The following is a 21,384-nucleotide window of genomic DNA, read 5'->3' as shown; positions in this document are numbered from 1 at the left end:
TGTGCCTCTGAGTTTCTGTAGAATGGCACATTCACATCAAACCACTCTGGATGACGTTGTTTACATCGTATTGTTTTTGTTTAACACCACTTTTTTGGCGAGAGGCGTAATTCTGTTGTTGTTGCTGCTATAAACAATATATACAGTACACAGTATATAACTCAAGCCTTTCATATCACTATTTTTATTACAGTATAGAGTTTAAACTTCATCATTGTGGTCAGTTCTGATGTATTTCTCTCTGTGTGTTTTCAGGTGAAGACATAGTGGCTTACAGCAGTCCAGAACTCTGGCCGTGTCCAATCCTGTCTAACAAACCCAACTTCACACTTTCTCATCTAGCAGAAAGGGCCATCTTCACTAACATCGGTCAGCGGGGAGGGGTCATGTGGGCACTACGGATGCTCCTATTGGCCAGCCTGCTGGGGCCTGCTGCTCTGGGTAAGTTCCTTGCTAATTTTATAGCTTCTTAACTAAAAAAAAAGGAATTAACCTGTAAAGATTTAACCTAAGAGATGCAGTAGGGTTCTTACTGTCAGTTTGCTACTATTTTTATATAATTGCACAATTACATAATTACTTATAGTTGCAGAATGAATTATATTTACAGTCCATTTTCACTACATAATTATTTACATATGAACATGGTTCTATAGTGATTTGGATTTATATTCAAATCATCAGGTTTGGCATTTTTTTAACAATTCTTTGTCAAAAAATGGCAAAAACATGGTTAATATAAATAAGAGTAGATAATAAAGATAATATTTCATCTTCTACATGCACCACCACTCCCATGTCAGCTGTACTTTCCTGCAGGTCCTTGGTTGTCATATGGGGGTTTTGCTTTGCCTTTCCAGCCAGCACACAGGCATGTACAAACACAAATGTGGTGTGGATTGACAGTTAAGAATCTACACTTTCAACACAATTCCTCCGCTTTTTTAAAGGGCTACGAGTGAGAAATAATTAGAAAATGCACTTTCTATGACTGTCATGTTTGTAAGCATCTATAAACACATTTATAACATGTTATAATGCATTCATATGGCATTATAAACACGATTATAAACATTTATAAAAATGAATAACACTTTATAGCCTTGTTTATTATACATTATGAATTGTTAATATAATGCATCATAAGTAGTGTTGATAACATGTTATACTGTCAGTGCCAAAGAAGTCAGTCCCAGTTCGGAGAGTGTAAAGTAAAGACAAATACCAAGCTAACGGTGGTGAACATTGACTTTCCCACATTGGGTAAAACACTGATGGCAGCACTAGTTTAAACTCTGACGTGTGAAGCCTGTAATGTGCTGTACTTTGTACGTTGAAGTGTTTCAGTAAATGCTTCAACTTGTAGCCTCACTCTTAACATTGGAGGACGCTTTAGTACTGTATGCTTCACTTTACTTAGAGCGGACAAATACGACTTATGAGCTCTTATAATTTGTATCGGTGCTTATGATGTATTATGTTAAAAATTCATAATGCATAATAAGCATGGCTATAACATGTAATGCATTTTTATAAATATTTATAGCCATGTTTATAATGCCTTATGAATGCATTATAACATGTTATGAATGTGTTTATAGATGCTTACAAAGGTGACATTCATAGAAAGTGTTACTGACAATGCTTTTATCGATGGACTTCTGAGGCTTAACACTATAAGAAATTTAGATCATGCAGTAAGACAACTTCATTTTGGATTGGAAAACCACAGATATGACTGATGAGGAAAATGGCCGCGGCCTCTCCGCGTGCGCACGAGAATGACCTTTAGTTTAGTCATGAATTTTCTCAGCATCAGAGAGCAATAAAGCGATTTGAATTTAATTAAATTGCATCTTGGGGAGGAAGAGAGGAGATGGTAGACGGAGCGCTGGGTTTAGGGGGGTAATTGGCCATAAAGATGTTAATTTGATAGTGCGAAGTCATTAATAGGGACAGGACTAAATTGAATTGTTTTTTGTTTTGTTGTATTTGTGTGCCAGCCAGCCTGCTTACGTAATCAGAATCACGTCTCTAATGTCGTTTGTTCTCTGTCCCGCTCAATACCGAGAGCAAGTAATCACAGAACTGCCCCTTTTTTCTTCTTTAATGACCAAAGACGGAGAGAGACGAGCCAAAAAGAATAAAGCACAGCTTAATCCATGCATTCATTAAAATAAAGCAGTTAATAAAAAGCATAAATCACTTACATTTTCATAAATATAACAGACAGGCTTTGGTGTTCACTGTACAACTGTTTCATTATAATATAAAACAATAGATGAATAGTGTCTCAGCATGTCTCTTACTGTAACTCTCTGATCTTCAGTCAGCACTCATGACGGATTTATCATTCTGAAGGGAAATGTGGCAGCTAGCATCCGTTAATCTTCATTAAGTGCGTCCAGTTCCAGCAGCCAGACATGAACTCAGTCTGACCTCTGACTGCTGCTGATGGTCCAGTACTGTACTGTGCATTGTCCAGTTTGGCCAGATCAGCACTGTCTGTTAACTGCAGCCAGCTGTTAGTGTCTTTTGTTCCTTTCTTCAGACTTGCCCTAAGATTAGCGTGTGTGCTGTAGCCAAAAACAACGTTAGCAGAACAGCTCACTTGCAATTAGTATGTTCTGGAATATATTAAATATATTTGAAAGAGTTATTTATAAAAATAAGCGTTCTGATTTTTTGCACCAATGAACAAACACAAAACATCACAAGGCCCAAAGAAAATGTGTTGCTGAATTTTTAAACCACTGCAATAATACTGTAAACCGTAAACATTACTTTAAAATACTGTCAACATTACTTTAGAAAAACTGTCAATAGACGTCACTTAAAACAGTGTAAATATGATTTTGAAAATCATTGTAAGCACTACTTACAAAAACACTAGAAACATGACTTGTAAACTGTAAAACGTCTTTAAAAACACAGTATAATATTTACAATATAATTTTTAGTAATATGTAACTGTAAATGTAACTGTAAATTTTACTTTGTTAACACTGCTGTGAATATTAATTAAAAACACTTGTAACATTACTTTAAAAACACTTAATTGTAAACAATATGTTAAAAACACTGTGAACATGTTCTTAAAAGCACTGTAAACATGACTTTAAAGCACTAAATATTATCTAAAACACTGTAAATATTGCTTAAAACATTGTAAATATTGTTTTAAAAACACTGTAAGCGTGACTTAAAAACACTGTAAACATTACTTAAAACACTGTAAACATGACTTAAAACACAGTAAGTATTACTTTAAAACACTAAACATTACTTAAAACACAGTAAATATTACTTAAAACACTAAATATTTTTAAAAAACACTTAACTATAAATAATATTTTAAAAACACCTTAAACATGACTTAAACTGTAAACTTTGAACCTTTCTTATAAAACAGTGTAAACTGTAAACATTGCTTTCAAAAAGGAGTGTAAACATTACTTAAAAAAAGCTTTGTAAACATTACTTTGAAAAAAAAAAGAAAAAACACTGTATACTGTAAACCTTATCTTAAAAAAGTTGGGAAAACCGAAAACCTCACTTTTACTATAAATTAATAAATACATACACTTTTGTTGATTTTAACTGAAGAATTTTTGAGTATTGAAGCAGTAAAGTAAGTACTAAAATAGTACATCAGTTCAGAAATTCAGGATCAAAAGTAATGTTAGCTAGAAATTTGTTGTGCTATTTGATGTGCTATTTAGTAACATTTCTTTAAAGAAACTTAAGTAAAATATTAGTTTGCTCAAAATAAGTAAACTTGCTTAGAACTCTAATAAAGTATACTGTTATCATTTACAGTGGAGTGAACATGTTTAACTAAGTCACAATTAGTAAAAAAGCTGGTATAGTCTTGTGTTTAATGTCTAATTCTTTCTCATATGTGAGTCTTGTCTTGGGAAAAGTAAATTCATCCTTTATTTTTGCTATTGTCCTATATTTGTGTATTTCTGGACGTCTAAACAAATGCAGAAATGTTGGAAGTGCAGATTCAAACGACATACAGAATGTGAATCTAACTGATTTCGTAACTGCCTATGAAATGATGTATGTGGTTATTTTTTAGAACGATCAGCGAAATGACAAACAATGCTGGATCTAAAGGACCAAACAGCTGCTGATATGGATATGATATTTAGTGGAAAGTCCCTAAAGCATGAAGCTTTTCTGAAGTGACGCTGGAAGTTCAGGCTGAGGTTAGAAGTAATGCTAATCTGAAGGGAATTGGAAGTGACTAAGTCTTCTGTTATGGAAGTTTGCATATTGCACTGGGGTTGTGGCTGCAGCGAGCTAGCCAGTGCCTCAGGCTGGAGAAGGGCATGCTTGGCTGCCTCTCTCTGTTTTTCAGTCCTGCTGGTTAGTTAGCTAATCGCTAATCTTGTAAGCGCCTCTCTGTCACTGTCCATATGAGGGAAACGGCTCAGATTTGCTACAAATTCATGAAAACACAAGCAAATCCCTGGAAGACGACCTCTGCTGGGGTGGTAGTGCAGATGGAGGACCGTTATGCAGAAATGAAGGAAATATGTGGATGGGAGGATGAAGGAGGAAAGGGAAGTATGCTCTGCTGGAAGAATGAACGCACTCTCTCTCTCTATTCCAGGTTCCGTCACTCTACCTCTCTCTACAGACCCGCTCCTCCAGGCATAATCGCCTGGTAACACATTCATCATCAGTCCATGCCTGCGTAGCATATTCTTTATGAAAGAGAGAGAGAGAGAGAGTGAGAGAGAGAGAGAAAGAGAGAGAGAGAGAGTGACAGTAATAGATAAGGCCCCACAGACCGGAGAAAAAGACGAGAACTCTCCAAAGTGACACACATTTTTCATAATGCGAACACGACACCTGACGGGCAATGAATGGATTTAACTACACAGGGGAGAGAGAGAGAGATAGAGAGAGAGAGAGAGGGAGAAAGAGAGGGGGAGAGAGAAGAGGAAAGAAAAAAATATGAGAGCAAGAAAGAGACAGAGAGGGAGAGAGTGATGAAAAAGAGAAAAGACAAAAGGAGTGAGAGAGTGAAAGAGAGAGGAAGAGAGACCAAGGGAGAGAGAGAAGTGAAAGAGGAAGAGAGAGATAACAGAAAGAGCGGGAGAGAGAGAAGGGTAAGGGGGAGAATGAGGGAACAAGAGGGAGAGAAAGAACGAGAAGGAGAGAGCGAGATGAAGAGAAAGAAAGGACAAAAAGGAGTGAGAGAGTGAAAGAGAGGAGAAGAGACAGAGAGGGGGAGAGAACAGATTGAAAGAGAGAAGGAGCGAGGGAGAAAGAAGGGGAAGAGAGAGAATGAGGGAGCAAGAGAGAGAGAGACAGAGAGAGGGGAAAGCGAATAGGGGAGAGAGAGAGAGAACTGAGTGAAAGAGAGAATGAGGGAGAAAGAGAGAGAAACAGAGAAAGAAGAAGAGAGGGAGAGAGAACAGTGGGAAAAAAAGGAGCGAGGGGGAGAGAGAAGGAGCGAGGCAGAGTGAGAGAGATTAAGAGTGACAGAGAGAGTGTGAATGTTCTTTTGGACTTGAGAATGTAAATGGGTTGTGTGTGAGTAAAGTGGTGAAACCTGAGGGACAGCTGCTTATGACAGCTTATGGCCATTTACACACACACACACACACACACACACACACACACACACACACACACACACACAGCTTTGCTCACTCACACAGCTTTGCTCACACATATATGCACGTACCAACACATTCGTGCTGGTTGGGTTTAGGTACAGGAGCGTTAGAGAGGTCAGGTCTGATGCTGGATGGTCAGTTCTGGGTCACTCCAGCTCATCCCAAAGGTTTTAAATGGAGCTCCATCACTCCAGAGATCACGGTACCACTGCTCCACAGCCCAAACCTGGGGGGCTTTACACCCCTCTAGCTGATGCTCAGCGATGGGCATGGTGACCTTAGGCTCATGTGCAGCTCTGTTTCTATTAGCAGTGCTTTTTTATGAAAACCCCCATGTTAGCAGCGAGCGCACCTTAAAGAAGCTGAGTTCACGAATATGAAGGGGTGTCTTAATATTTTTGGACAGGTGGTGTTTATTCATGTCACATTCATACATGTGGTTGAGCTCCTCTGTAATTAAAAGCTGCTTTACTGTCAGAATAAAAGGCTGAGTCCCTCAGAGTGGGGACTCTCACACTGATTCATCTTCCCTCAGCTGCAGTTGTCATGCTGTAGAGTGGACGGTGGTCAGCGCGTGTTGAGTGTGATAACGCCACTCTCTGCTGGCCCCCTCTCAGCGAGCTCCGCCGAGAGAAAAGTTTAAGAATAGTTTTGTGTCAGTCAGGATATTTCGACCCGTCTGACACTGTTAATTAATTTCCTATTTCGGGGGCAGTCGTTAATACCGCTCGGGCTGCAGTGTGTTCTTTAAATTCGTCTAATTAATTTCACTAATGCCTCTTTGCTGCTGTATTAATTAGTGAAATTTCCAGTTATTTCCACTGCAGGGATTTGTCTTTGTGTGTCATTGTGTGTGTGTTCTGCGTGTCCTTTGGAACAACTGCGGGTTAAGCATTAAAAATAGGGCTTTGTTTTTCTTGTGTCCTGTGGTGCGGTCATACATGACTGCGGATAATTCAAGAGAGTTATTAACCCCTAAGTGCATAGCAACCTGTGACCCCGTCCGTTTTTTGCCGACATAAAAATCTAAATATAAAAAATATTTTGTTAATATTGTGTTATTGTTTTGACAGCTTTACACCATCATGGTCAGTGGAGCAACAGTGATCTTAGGCCAAGTAATTAATTGTCACCTCATAAGAAAACTACTTTCACTAAGCAATAAAAAGCAAAGCAATTTAGTGAAAATGACTGTCATTTTCTTGTTAACTCACTATTGCTGTGTCCCTAATGCTCATGTTTGAAGTGTATTATTTAGCTATTGCAGGAATCTGTGAGTCATGGCTGTTGGGCTGCACGATTAATTGTAATTTTGTTGTTGTTGTTGTTGTGAGTTTCTATAATTTACACATATGCAATGACAAAACAAATTAAATAACTTCACAAATATGCTGCCAGAGAGTAATTAGAGTGGTGAGAATGTAGTAGTGTTTAATATCAGAGCAGGGATGTGCTTATGGTGATTATTCTCACTCTCAGTGTTATGCGTAACGTATAACAAACCTGTTATGAAAATGTATAGTAATTCGTTTTTGTAGGCCTACAGAAAAAAATAGCCATATATTCAGTCATTTTAATAAACATACATACTAACTTATAGCATAAATTGGCAGACAAAACAAAATAAAGCCTGTAAATGCAGCATACCTCATAGCTGCTAGTGAGCAATGAGAGGTGAAAGTGGAGGGATGAGAACCCCCTGCTGTGGATACAGTTCACACCTCTTCACCAAGACTGTGTAGCTGTGTAGAGAGAAAATGGACAGAACAACTGCAGCTTTCTTCTTGTCAAACAATCGTATAAAGACATTTAAACTCAATAAAAAAAAAAAACAACGTTGACTTGCTTGCCCATCTACAAAGACAAAAAATTTGGTTCATCTCAGGTTTTGTAAATCATATATATCTCAGATAAATGTGTTCCATCAACATTATTGGGTATGAAAACTGATGGACCTACAAAACAATAATAATAATAATCGACATAACAAAGTTTAGGACGCTTACAGAGCTCCCAGAACCAGCAAAGGCCAGCAAAGCAGCCAACTATGAAAGAATTACTATCAGAATATATATAAGATCATCATAAATGAAAGAAAATGAGAGGGAGGATGTAGAAGAAAGCAAACTTAAAGGATGTGCCAACACATTGACGTTCATTTAATAAACACAGCATTACAAACATAAATAATAACTTATAGCATAAATTGGCATACCTATATAATAATGCAGCATACCTAGCAAAACTTCTGTATTAAACCAAAAAGTAAGATTTATATCAATCTCCATATCTCCAAATATTCAGAATAAAAATACAACAACTAAAGAGGAAAATATGATGTGCCCAACATCACAGTCTGCATGCCACCAACGCAGTGCTGCAGTGCTTGGTGTGAAGAAATCTGTTGTATGTGGAGATTTGTGTGCTGCTGCTTAATAGTGAGCTGTGATATGTGATCTAACAGTGGGGGATTTGCGTGCTAGTGTGGCTAATGCTAAAGGTGCTGGTGAACCGCCAATCTACAGGCCGTCTCCTGTATTCTGCTCCATCAGCAATATTAACTAAAGAGAGCCTGAAAAAGTGAGAGAGGGAAATGTTGTAGGTATTGCGGTGACTGTGATGTGGCCCAGTTGTGCTATTAGCATTGCGCTCCGCTAGCGCTCAATTTCAGCTCTATAAATAAAATAGCCTTTTTTGTTAGAGCAGACGGGACCACAGGGACACGCACACTCTTCCCCTGTGCACTGTTTAGCCAGAGTGTAATGATTCATTATATCGTACAACACATTCAAAAGACTGGAACTTACATAGTACTTAGTTTGGAACGGCTAATAGTGTGAGAGGTAATGAATTAAACAGGCACACTCATAGTGAGGGCAGATCATCAGAAAAAGAAGTAAGCAAGCTGTTAACTTGATTGAGTTGCTTGTGTTTTGCCTTGTGGCTAACGTAGTAGCATATTTGATGATAGCAGTGGAAGGTCCGGTCATTCGAATATTATCTTTCTTTGTCAGTCAGTGCAACTGAAAGAGTAAAACAGCCGAATAATCTGATGATGTTGTTGAGCTGATATTATATTTCCCTTTCTTTTTAGTCTGAATTGCAGGCCAAACTATTTTGAATGTTGTAATAAATAGAAACTCAAGCTGTATTTTCTGGAATTCATTGGTACAAATTTTGTGGATCGTTATGCCACTGCTAGGGCCGCGCTATATTGTTTTTTTTATTATGTCAGTATTTTCTTTTACTGCACTGATATTGTTTGCACTGTGTCATATGAGCATCTTGAACATGTACATTGAAGGGGGTTCAGTAACTACGGCCCACAGTGTGAATGCCCTGTCTTCATTGCATGTAGTGACATCACTAATTGTTTGTAGATCAGTTTGTGTTAGACGTTTTGAGCTTGATATGTAGTACTTTGAATGAACATCAGAATTAGACATGCAAATAATAATGTGCTATATTGACATCAAATTGACACCAGAAAAGGTAAAATAGCCTGTAAACTAGGCTATTATGAATTAGGCTAGCATACACACTAGCTTCGGTGGTAGGTTCTTTCTGCAGGCCCTCTTGTGGTCATTCTGCTGGCAGAATGGAAATTGACCTGGATATTTTTAATTAATATAATAGTAATGCCCAATGCCTTGTAATAAGTATTTTCCATCTCTGTTATCAGATAAACTAGGACAGTACTGTCTCTCTGAGTGAAATGTTGTGACTGTGTGTTAAGCTGCTAGTGAGCAATGATGGGACCCCCCTGCTGTGTATACAATACACACTTCTTCACAAAGACAGCTATGTAGAGATAAAATGGACAGAACAACTGCAGTTTTCTCCATGTCAAACAATCATGTATAACTGCCACAATAAAAAACAGCACTTAAACTTAATAAAAACATTTTTACCAATGTTGACTTGCTTGCCCACCTACAAAGATGAAAATCCAATTCACTTCAGGCTGTAAATTATATATATTTCCAATAAATGCATTCCATCAACATTATTGGAGAACAAAACTGTTGGACCTCCAAAACAACAATAATAATAATCATAATAATGGATAACAAGCTTAAGGATGCTTACAGAGCATCCAAAACCAGCAAATGTCAGCAAAGCAGCCAACTATGAAAGGAAGACTATCAGAGTATATATATATATATATTTTCCATACATATATAAGAATATCATATATAAGAATTTTCCATACATATATAAGAATATCATAAAGAAAACAAAACAAGAGGGAGGATGAAGAGGAAAGCAAACAACACAACAGTGCATTAATGCAAAATAACAAAGCAAAACAAACATTTTCACAGAAGATTATAAGGAAAAGCAAAATAAAGACAGTAAACGACAAAAACAGTACTAAACAAACAGACAGAAATGGGGTACAACATAAAGCTATGAAGTTAAGGTAGAGGAGTCGCACTGAGTGAAGAGAAGTTTTCAGCAAGAGGAAATCACACTTATTTTATGGCTACTGTTAAAAACGTGGCCCAACAAACATTAATAATTTTGTCAAAATAAAGCAGTAATTTTGTTACATCAATGTGTTTTCAACCCCTTAACAGGCCAAAGTTTTATTGCACACATCTATAACCTAAGAATAGCTCAGTAGCTCAACTTGTTTGCATTGAAGTCCACGTAGTTACTGAAAAATAGGCCTTAGTATGTAATAAGCCTGAGATTTTAAGGGGTTAAAATGTTGCAAAGCACACTGCAATCTCAATACACAGGGATATGTGGAAATATGGAGTGAAAAATGCAAAAGATGAGAAATATAGCGCTAAACTGGAACGACTCAAGGGGAACTTCGGCTAGGGGGTTAATACGGCATGCAGGGACAGAGAGAGAGAGACCAGAACGGGTCACATCATCAGTCTAATAAAATGCTTTCAGGTCACTTCCGCCGCCAGCCAGTCAATCTGCGAGATGAAAACATGAATCAGAGACCGTGTGGGTGATCGCTGTCAGCGAAATGAATGAATGCAAAATTGACCCCCACTGTGTCTGTCAAAGTCATCTTGTAGATGAATATTTTGACTCGGGGTTATGGTGGAACATTGGAAAGAAGAAAAAAGAATTAGGCAATGCTCTGGAAAATATCCACCGGTACGACCGCTTTTATTAGATTTTTAATATAGTCGGTGGCGTCTTGCGTACTTTGTGGGGGACGCACATCGCACATGGGAACGTTTAGTGGGGAGAAATAAGTGAACCAGTGTTTAAGGTGCATCGGAGGGCCTGACTGATCAGAAGATTTCATCACGATGCTGATTTTAAGGAGATAAAATTCTGACAGTTGATAGTGATTTCAGTTACGAGTTGGCACAGCACATAATCAGGCTTTATTATCATATTATTGTGCATCTCTAATGAATGGCAAATATCAGCCCTGTAAATCGGTTATCAGTCTCTTTGTTTACTACTGATTGGTATTTGTAAAATAACAGTAATAGCCATGTAATAACCTTAAACAGGACATATATATATATATATATATATAATGTATATATTTTATATATATTTATATATATAATGTGTGTGTGTTATTAAACTAAAACTACTGGATTCTGTTTCATTTTTAGCCATATATATATATATATATATATATATATATATATATATATATATATATATATATATATATATATGGCTAAAAATGAAACAGAATCCAGTAGTTTTAGTTTGATAACAAATAGAAAACCAACCACTTGTAAATCACATTAAAACAATGTTAAAATTGAACCTTAAAGTAAGTAAATAAATAAGACAATGTCTATTTGGTCAACAAATATAAAAAAAAATTATACAAAATTACTTCACAAATGCAGTGTGTTTGGTTGTTATATGGCATTTAAAAAGACTTTGATTCTTGTCAATGGCAATAAATTTGTGGAATCTTAATATCAGTCGATTTTTGCAGCCAAACAAAAATCAATCGGGCCGTAGTCCATTGGTCTTTTTTGGTTTTTATTGTGATCAATTTTTATTTTATTTTCTGTTAGCAATAGTCAGTCATCTTGCCATTTTTTTCACTTGCCAAATTGCCACCTTTAGGCCAAAAGAGTCGCAATATGTACTTTAAACAGTAGTGAGGAAAAGAAAACAATCGTATTATTTAGTAGAAATCTGTTCTTCATAGCAAGGAAGGCACATGATGAACATGAAACATGAGTGTTGAAGCTAAATATACTCAAATGATTTGCATTGTGTTGTGTCCACAAAAGCTTTGCAGATATCGTTTCTTACTTAAATGTAAAGTAACAGTTAAAATCAAACATTAGTTAGTTTAATTTCATAAGAAGGTAACGTGTAGGGTATGAGAATGCAATAATTTTGTAATGTGGAAAAAATGTCATTCAGTATCCAAGCAACTCAGTCTCAGCATCTGTGAGCCAATAGGCATGCTTGTTCCAAAATCTAGAGTGCTGATTGGCTGTCTAAATGATATTCTGTATGCCTATTATTAATATCAGTGCTGCTTGTGTTCTATTACTTAGTGTCTTGTTTTGCTAGATTAAATGTGTGTTGTTAAGCAAGGAATATGTGCCCAGTTAGTCCATGCCAGCATGTGTTTACTGCATTGTTGTGTTTGTGTTTATCATTAGCGGGAGTCCGTCAGGCTTTGTTAACTTTCCCACTGGCTTCCCATAGCTTTCTAGTGTTGCGGCTAACCACCAAGTGCTCACTTCGGAGCTGTAACCATGTGTGGCCAATTAAGAGCAATTCCATTAGTTTTACGATACTTCCTGTTCGCTCCTCCTCTTCACAGATGCGGTAATATACCCACTTCCAGCACAACACACTCATTTCTGCTTTAGGCCACACCCACTTTTGATTATAGGAATCAGTATCAAAGTCAAGGTATTGGTATTGCAGTGGGTCTTGGAAAATTCTGAATGATGCCCAACCCAAACTTTTGATGGTCAGTGTTTATGGTGGCTGTATAAAGCACCATGTTTATATGTTTAGTGGTGAAATGTTGAGGGAATTTTCATAGTACAACTGAGCCAAATTGGAGTCGCTGCAGTACGTGATAACAGCGCAAAAAAACATTGTTTTCTCCTTTTAGTGATGTGGAAAGTTGCCATTTGTTTTTTATCACCTTCTGTAGAGATGTGTTGGGCTTTCACATACAGACTGGCTGTGACATTCATCAATTGATTGCTGGAGCATTTTGAATTTCACTCAAGGAAAAAAAAACTTACTTCACACACACACACACACACACACACACACACACACACACACACACACACACACACACACAGTCGCACACTCTCCCCGGGCTTGATATGTATCCAATTTATTAACACCAACACGTCTCGTGGTGTCATTTTCTCAGGAAATCTTCCCTCTGTGGCGAGATTGCTAAATTAAGCATTGATCTTGTCAGAGAAGTGTAAAACGGAATGGCGGTTTGCGTTTATTCTGTCTGCTCTGAGTATCCTCTCGCTCAGCCTGACCAATTTACTAACCAGCTGTCGCCATCTACATCATCTGCCTTATCAATATTTCAGCTCGTTCACCTCTCTCTTGCGCTTCCTCGCTCTCCGTCTCTCATTCCAGGTACGTTGGAAAAATGAGAAAAACAGCTCCAGCACAGATTACCGTTCTGATGTTTCTGCAAAGCAAGTTAGAAATACTTACATGCTTTATCGTAAGAAAACCTCTATCATGAGGAAAAAATAATTCCCTTTTTTACCATTTAGAATGATTTTACACACACATCTCGCTGCTGTCAGAACAAAACCTCATATCATTTTTAGTTTCTGATGCAATTTGAAAACACTTGTTGGCCTTTCATGATGAATGGACCAAAAGAAATGACCCAAAATTACTTGGAAAAAAGTCTGGTTCCTTTGACTTGCATTAAAAGTAAAGTATGTTTTTTTTCATTCTCCTGTTACTGTTACTATTACCGTTTTGGAGATACAAGACTTTGTTCTGACAACAGCTATTGTTTACAAACATATATACACACACACACACACACACACACCAGCCTCGTATCATCAATCTATCTATCTATCTATCTATCTATATATATATATATATATATATATATATATATATATATATATATATATAGTGTACAAAAAAGTTCCTGATGAATTGACCAATCAAATTAGAAATTCTCCAGAATTGCTTGGGTAATTTGACTTTACGTGTTGTTGCACTGATATTTTTATCCATGCACAATGGACCTAAAAGCTGGAGAATAGCTGGAGCATGATAATTTAAAGCCCCATGAATCTGTGATGAAGTAGGTTAATCTTTCTCTTGAGGGCACATAATATACATGTGCAAAATATGTGCAGTGAATAACTTTCCGTTGTCCTTTAAAGGGCCGAGGTATTTTGCCAAACTTTTCTCCTTTTGCTGTAAACTAAGCTGTCCTAATCTTCTTGGATATAGCTTACGTAAGCATCAGAAGACTGATGTATCTGGTCTCACCCACAGAGCCTAAATAAAACTACTTCTCCCAGTAGTTCTCCAGCCATCCAGTCAGCCATGAATAGCCAGCTGAAGTCATTGAAATGAACTGTCCCCCCAGTTTTGGCCGAAAAGTGGACAGATGAATGTAATCATAATTTATGTTAAATAAATGATTAATACTTGCTTTCAGACAGTGCAAACTTGATTGTCAAAGTTATTCAAATGAAGAGCAAAATCATTTTTTTGCACATTATCATTTTATCTTGGCTTCAGCTTCACATTCTACATGCCACATATAAACAAAAATGACTGTAAATAAGCAAATAAATACATAAGCCACAATAGTATGCAAGCAGAACATGCATACTAGCCATTCATTGAGTCTAATTTTGTTAGAAGCTTTTTGCCTTTATTCTTGTCTTCAGAAAGTTATATGTTGCTCAGGTGCTGTGATGACCTGTAAAGAACTTTGGCTCTGCAAAACTCTTTAACCGTGTGGTCCAGGTCATTGTACGGGCTCCAAAGGAGAATATACTGTACCGAACTCTGAGCACTGAATTGAAGATGCTGTATAAATAACAGTATTTATTTATTAACTCCTTCACTTATTTATACAGTGGGCAGTCTGTGCTGCCTTTAAATTACTGTTTTGGGCTGGTTTGGGATGGGCTGCATCGTTCTTCGGGTAGTAAGTTACAAGAATTCAGGTCATGTTATCTGCCCTTTTGGGTTGAATATTTCAGCACCAGCACTAGCAGCATGTGTGGCTCACTCAGATTCTCTTAAAGTTCACGGCTCTTTGTCAAACTCCATTTTAACACCATTATGCCCCAATCAGGGTGATTTGAGAATCGATTCATCTTCAGAAGTCGCCATAGGCATGCCGTTTTTCATGTAGCGAATGCATTGTGAAAGATTCCAGCCTTATTCAGTATTTATGGAGCTCTGGAGGTGCTTTAGTTTTAAATTATCTTCTTATCTGGATCTGGGTTGGATTATATCAATTCTGTTTTATCATATGTTAACACGGTCATAGCTTATAACTGCAGGCCTGATCTGAGCGTTTTATGCTATTTGACTTGTTTTGAGATTCAGGTCAGGGTTCTTTTCGACCCTTGGGCTAGAGAACACCTTGATAGCTCTGCGAAGCGCTCACTGTTTTAAACAAACTGACCCCTGCATGATGATTCACTGTGATATCTTTCAAGACTGTCTACATAAGGACTTCAAAACACATGCACAACCTTTGAATAATGGATTTAAACGGCATGTATCATTGAAAAATGATTTTTCTTCGTCTTGTTCACTCCCCATACAGGCCATCCAGTGCATGTATGGAAACTAAACTCCAGAAACAGCCTGTTTTGAATTTATTATGGTTGTCACAGCAAATGCCCAGATGACCACCCGTTCAGCCTATAGCAGTTTAGCCCTGCCCATTCACATTGAAGTGATAAGGAGTGTTGGACTGCTATTTAAATGAGGCACAATGCAATACAGCCAAACAGAAGGCAAAGTAAGAAAAAGTTTTCTTTGGTTTAGCGCTGGAGCTACAAGACTAATGTCGCTGACAAACCCTAAGAGTCAATGGTCACCCAAATCTTTTCTGTAAATACCCCCAGAAATGTCTCTCAACCCACTCAAACTGCATCAGGCTCTTCATTAAGGATTGTCGATGTGGTTTAGGACACATTGATGAACAAAATGTCACTGTGAAGCTAAACGAAACTTCACAGTCTAGCTGAACACTGTAGGCAGCCAGTTTAGACAACAGCTGTTGTGGCAAAATCAGACCACCCTCCACACATATGCACATCAGGCAATTGAAACAACAGAAATTGAGAATGTAGTGTAGCATCCATTGTCTCCTTGATGTGCACACAAAGAGGTGTTGGATTCTGGGGAGGTGAAATTCGGCACTACACCTGTCGTCTAAAATAGCTGCCTACAGTGTTTAGCTATATGGTGAAGTTTTGTTCATGTTCATAGTTCACAGTAAGTCATACTGTATCCTGTACCACGTTGACAGGCAGGCCCGACAGCAGGATCAAGCAGCCAAAGGAGCAAAAGAAATGCTGAGGGTAAAAACTATTTTCACCCAGTGAGTGGCAGTGTTGGTGCTAAGAGGCTAACCTGCTTTGCATTAGTGCAAACATATTGTACTTGGCACTAGACTTGCCTTGTGTGGAATCTAGCCTACATCAAATACACACAGATACTCAATTATGAAAACTAATTAGAGAATATAATCATAATAGGTGACTAACATTTAATTAAAAAAAAAAGACAAACATCTTACCATTGAGTAGACTACGTAAGTGGTTTTCACAGCCCCATAGTGGGCCATGCTGGTACTACTAGGGGGGCTGCTGGCTTTTTTTTTAACTGCAAGAATTTATTACAATATAGACATTAAACCTAACTTGACACTTATTTGCACAAATAAAGAATTGGTCTGGCTAAATGCTAGCTACTTACGTTTATATTTGCAGTGCAAGTCGATGTAAAACGTTTCTCTTGGTAAAACAGTTAAAGTCAGGATCTTACCAAAGGAAAGCTCCACAGGCTGATCCATCTATAAGTGAAGCAGCTACCATATCTCAAAGAGAAAACCAGAAAATTCAATCTAGAGCTTGTGCTAGGCTTCACATATGCAGGAACTGAAAACAAGCAGTTTCTGCTCTGTGCTGTATTCAATTTACAATTTACAGAAGAATAAACATGGTGAATGTGAATTAAACTGAACTTTCTGCTCTTCAGCCTGAAATCCAATATGTGGTAGCTATCTGCTGTCTCATTAGGTGAGTCAGAAAAAAGGATTGGATAAATCTTCTAGTGGGCCATGTAAGCTATCGCTGTTGTTTGTAAGTGCCTTGACTCACAAAGGGTTGGAAACTCTTGGCCTACTTCATTTACTGTTGCAGAAGGGAGAAAGCATGCTAAGCTCACAGAAAATGAACCCGATTCGGAACCGTAGCCCGTAGTACATTTTTGAAAGGCTTGAAACTGTTGATACTGTCATATCAGACAATGTCGACTAAAAGATCTAAATAGTTTATTCACCTAGAACATCCAAGACATTTTCTTGTGAGCACAGTTTGAACATTATGTTACTTTGCACAACAAAATATAAAGATATAAAGGCAAAGTTGAGATGGCACAATATTCAGTCTGACATGACATAGCACTTTTGTGCAAATTCCTCCTTCCCCCATCCTCAACCCACTTCCCCTCCAACCCCTCTAGCACCGGGACCGGCGACAAGTCTGTATAACCTTAATGAAGAGCTGGATGCAGTTTGAGGGGGTTGAGCAGCGGATGCATTTATAGAAAAGATTTGGGTGACTGATGACTTCTAGTGTTTAGCAATGTTAGCCTCATGGCTCCAGCGCTAAACTAAAGAAGTAAAACTTGGACACTAAACATGTCTTGGCTGATCTAGATTAAGTGTAAAATGGTTTAAATTTGATTTGATGAGCGATTCCTCCAATTATATTCATGTTTTAGTATGTTTAATGTTTGAATATTTAAAACATGACTGTAGTGGGAGTTGTTTCAATTGAGCATCACCATCGCACTGCTTTTCATACTTGGTGCAGGTGTTTGAGTGTGTCTGACACATATATTTCGGTGTTGCCCAGAGGGCCCTGCACAGCTGTCAGCTTGATGCCGTCACAATCAATTGTCATTTCTGTTCTTTTCAGGACGCACAAACATACACATATAAACTTTCTATACTCAGAAATATGGGGTTTATTATGTACTGACACAGCTCTAAACTGCACTGTCAAACATACATAATTCTTTTATTTGTATTCTAATTCAATTTTCTTTCTGCTGTAATCCCCACAATACATCTCGCTTGGCACTCCTCCTTTTTCTCCCTCTCTCCTTTCTTCATTTTTCCTCGCGCAGTGAAAATCAATAAGTCCCCGGCCGGCTGGTATTGGGCAGAAAGTAGTGTTTCTCCCTGATTATCATCCCTCTCGCCGGCCGTGCCAAAGCGCTGTCAGCTGGGCCGTCTCCTCCATGATGAACATCCCACAGCTCCAGCATCCTGCAGCCAGGCTGCAGCCACACTGCGCATCATATACATGCAGAAGTTCAAACATTGGATAGTTATTAGTGGTGTAAAAATGTACTGACAATGTACTGATTTTGGAATGTTAGCACTGATCATAATTGAATATGGTAATATTCAAGAAAGCATTTGCTTATTTTTTGGCAAAAAATAAAACTCTAATGCTTTTCTGAAATGTAACCCCCAACTCCCCCAAAAAGCTTTTTATATTGCTATCAAAGCTTTACAACTTTTTAAATTCTGTAATCAAATTTGACATTTCATTACACACTCAATTGTCCTTGTAGGAAATAACAGTTTAGCAATTCCAGATTTTGTTCTCTTAACTTAAACTGCAGCCTTATTATTCAGTTATTCAGTGATTCACTATCTACTATGAATTAGTAAGTAACTTAATTACTCAGTAACTACTATAAACTGTAAGGAACTGCTATGATTTATTCAGTAGCTACTATAAATTATTTAATTACTACTACACAGTATTCAGTAAACATTATAGATTATTTAGTAACCACTATGAATTGTTCATAAACACTATGGATTATTTAGTAACTACTATGAATTACTCAATAACCACTATGGATTATTTAGTTACCACTATGGATTATTTAGTTACCACTATGGATTATTTAGTTTACACTATGGATTATGCAGTAACCACTGTGGATTATTTAGTTACCACTAAGGATTATTCAGTAACCATTTTGGATTATGTAGTTAACACTATGGATTATGCAGTAACCACTGTGGATTATTTAGTTACCACTGTGGATTATTTAGTTAACACTATGGATTATGTAGTAACCATTTTGGATTATTTAGTTACCACTATGGATTATGTAGTAAACACTATGGATTATGCAGTAACCACTGTGGATTATTTAGTTACCACAAAGGATTATTCAGTAACCATTTTGGATTATTTAGTTACCACTATGGATTATGGGATTATGTAGTAAACACTATGGATTATGCAGTAACCACTGTGGATTATTTAGTTACCACAAAGGATTATTCAGTAACCATTTTGGATTATTTAGTTACCACTATGGATTATGTAGTTAACATTATGGATTATGCAGTAACCACTGTGGATTATTTAGTTACCACTGTGGATTATTTAGTTAACACTATGGATTATGTAGTAACCACTGTGGATTATTTAGTTACCACTATGGATTATTCAGTAACCACTTTGGATTATTTAGTTACCACTATGGATTATTTAGTTAACACTATAGATTATGTAGTAACCACTGTGGATTATTTAGTTACCACTATGGATTATTCAGTAACCACTTTGAATTATTTACTTACCACTATGGATTATTTAGTTAACACTATAGATTATGTAGTAACCACTGTGGATTATTTAGTTACCACTATGGATTATTGAGTAATCACTATGAATTATTCAGTGAACAATTTGTTATTTAGTAACTACTATGAATTACTCAATAAACTCTATGAATTTTTCATTAAACAAAATGGATTATTTAGTAGCTACTATGAATTACTTAGTAAACACTATGGATTATTCAGTTTACACTATAGGTTATTTAGTAACTACTATGAAATATTCAGTAAACTGTTTGAGTTATTCAGTAACTACTATGCATTATCCGGTAAACACTCTGAATTATTTAGTAAATAATCAGGATTATTTAGTAACTACTGTAAATTGTTCAATAACCACTGTGAATTATTCAGTATCTGCAATGAATTATTCTGTGACTACTATGGATTATTAAATAACTACTACAACAGCCACTATGAATTATTCAGTAGATCTAGACCAACAGACCCACTCAAAGTCTTTAGAGTTTAAGGGGTTCAAAGTGGATGAAGCATAACAGATCATCCTTAGAGTGGCGGGTGTGACAGCGATTGACCACCTGACCATCTTACTCAGGCTCTCTTATAAGGGTGTAGAATTTTTTTTACTTTTTTTCTTTGCTGTGGTTTGAGAGACAGAGAAGAAAAGAGAAAATCAGAACACAGAGAGAGAAGGATCCGGAGAGATAAAGAGAGAGAATCACTCATCGCTCCTTCATCATTAAAAGTGGCCCCCACTCTCTGCTCAGTCTGCAGAAATGTCCAGCTTAAAGCCAAGAGGCAAACACAGAACAATGCCTCTCTCTAATGACTTTGATTTATCAGAGAGAAATACAGCGCGAGATTCAGCCTCCATTCAGCCAGTATAATACTCCGTCTGGAATCGCACGCACGCGTGAGAATTAATATCGTTATGATGATAAGCGGAGCGAGTCGATATGTAATCAGGCTACAGGTAATGGGAATAAAAGGACTGACTGGACGAAAAGAAAGCAGAAAGCACACGACGGGAGAAAGAAGGGAAAGTTAATAATGGTTGACTCTGGAAAAACGGCGGATTGATTTTTTGGTCGCCGGCGTGTCACATGGTATATTTATAGACACTGGTCAGGCGCAGGCCTAACTGTGAGGGGGGGAGCAGTGCCTGAAACTTCACGTTCACATTGATCATTGCCTTGAATTGCTTCAAAACTGCACTGATTGCTCAATTTAAAGGTACAATCAGTCTTTTCAAAGCTACAATAGGCCCTATGTGAATTGACTTATTGTAGTAATTAGAGTCTTTTAAGAACTTAAAACTGAACAAATGTAACATGCTTTCATATTATGTTCAATTTACTTGATTCAAATTACATTATCAACACAATATACCATGTAAACACGATTACTGCCAAATGTAAGCAACTGAAAGTTGATGTAATATTCAAATTTGAATCTGAATTTTGAATTGTCTTTATAAAACTTTCTGAGAAGGCTAAAGTCAGCTTCTTATTTGAATTTTCTGTTCCAACACAAACGATGCAGCACCTCAACGTAACTGCTGCAGCGTTTAAGGTGTGCTCAGGGGCTTAAGCCTCTAGGGGGCCCCCCGCGAGAAATTGTGAGCAGCTGTTTTGACCCTGGGAGGTCTGCCAAATCTAAAATGTCGGTCTGAGTTAAAGAAAAAAAGTTGATTTGTCCATGTTGGGCAGTGATCTGTGAAGTGTCATCAGAGGTGAGATAGAAATGATCCATGCCCACCACGGCAGTATGCTTTAGCTAGGATTCTTGACACTTTGGATTTTTAAGTTTGCTGCTTTTTAATCTTTATGTACATTCCAGCTGTTTGATTATATTTAATGTAGTCTTCATTGGTATAATGTGTTGCTTGTGAAGAGCAGA

General features: G+C 37.3%; 1 protein-coding gene across 1 annotated transcript in view; it reads left to right on the top strand.

Moving 5' to 3' along the window:
• LOC118816661 (adhesion G protein-coupled receptor L3-like) overlaps window positions 1-21,384 on the top strand; it is a 450,500-nt gene that overhangs the window by 160,020 nt on the left and 269,096 nt on the right. Inside the window, exon 3 of the mRNA XM_036583171.1 lies at window positions 256-441. Coding sequence (XP_036439064.1) covers window positions 387-441 — 55 coding nt within the window. The 5' untranslated portion in view covers window positions 256-386. The remainder of the gene's footprint in view (window positions 1-255; window positions 442-21,384) is intronic.

This window comes from Colossoma macropomum, unplaced genomic scaffold (assembly GCF_904425465.1).
Source record: "Colossoma macropomum unplaced genomic scaffold, Colossoma_macropomum, whole genome shotgun sequence".
Taxonomy (NCBI): domain Eukaryota; kingdom Metazoa; phylum Chordata; class Actinopteri; order Characiformes; family Serrasalmidae; genus Colossoma; species Colossoma macropomum.
This window is presented reverse-complemented; position numbering and strand designations above follow the sequence as displayed.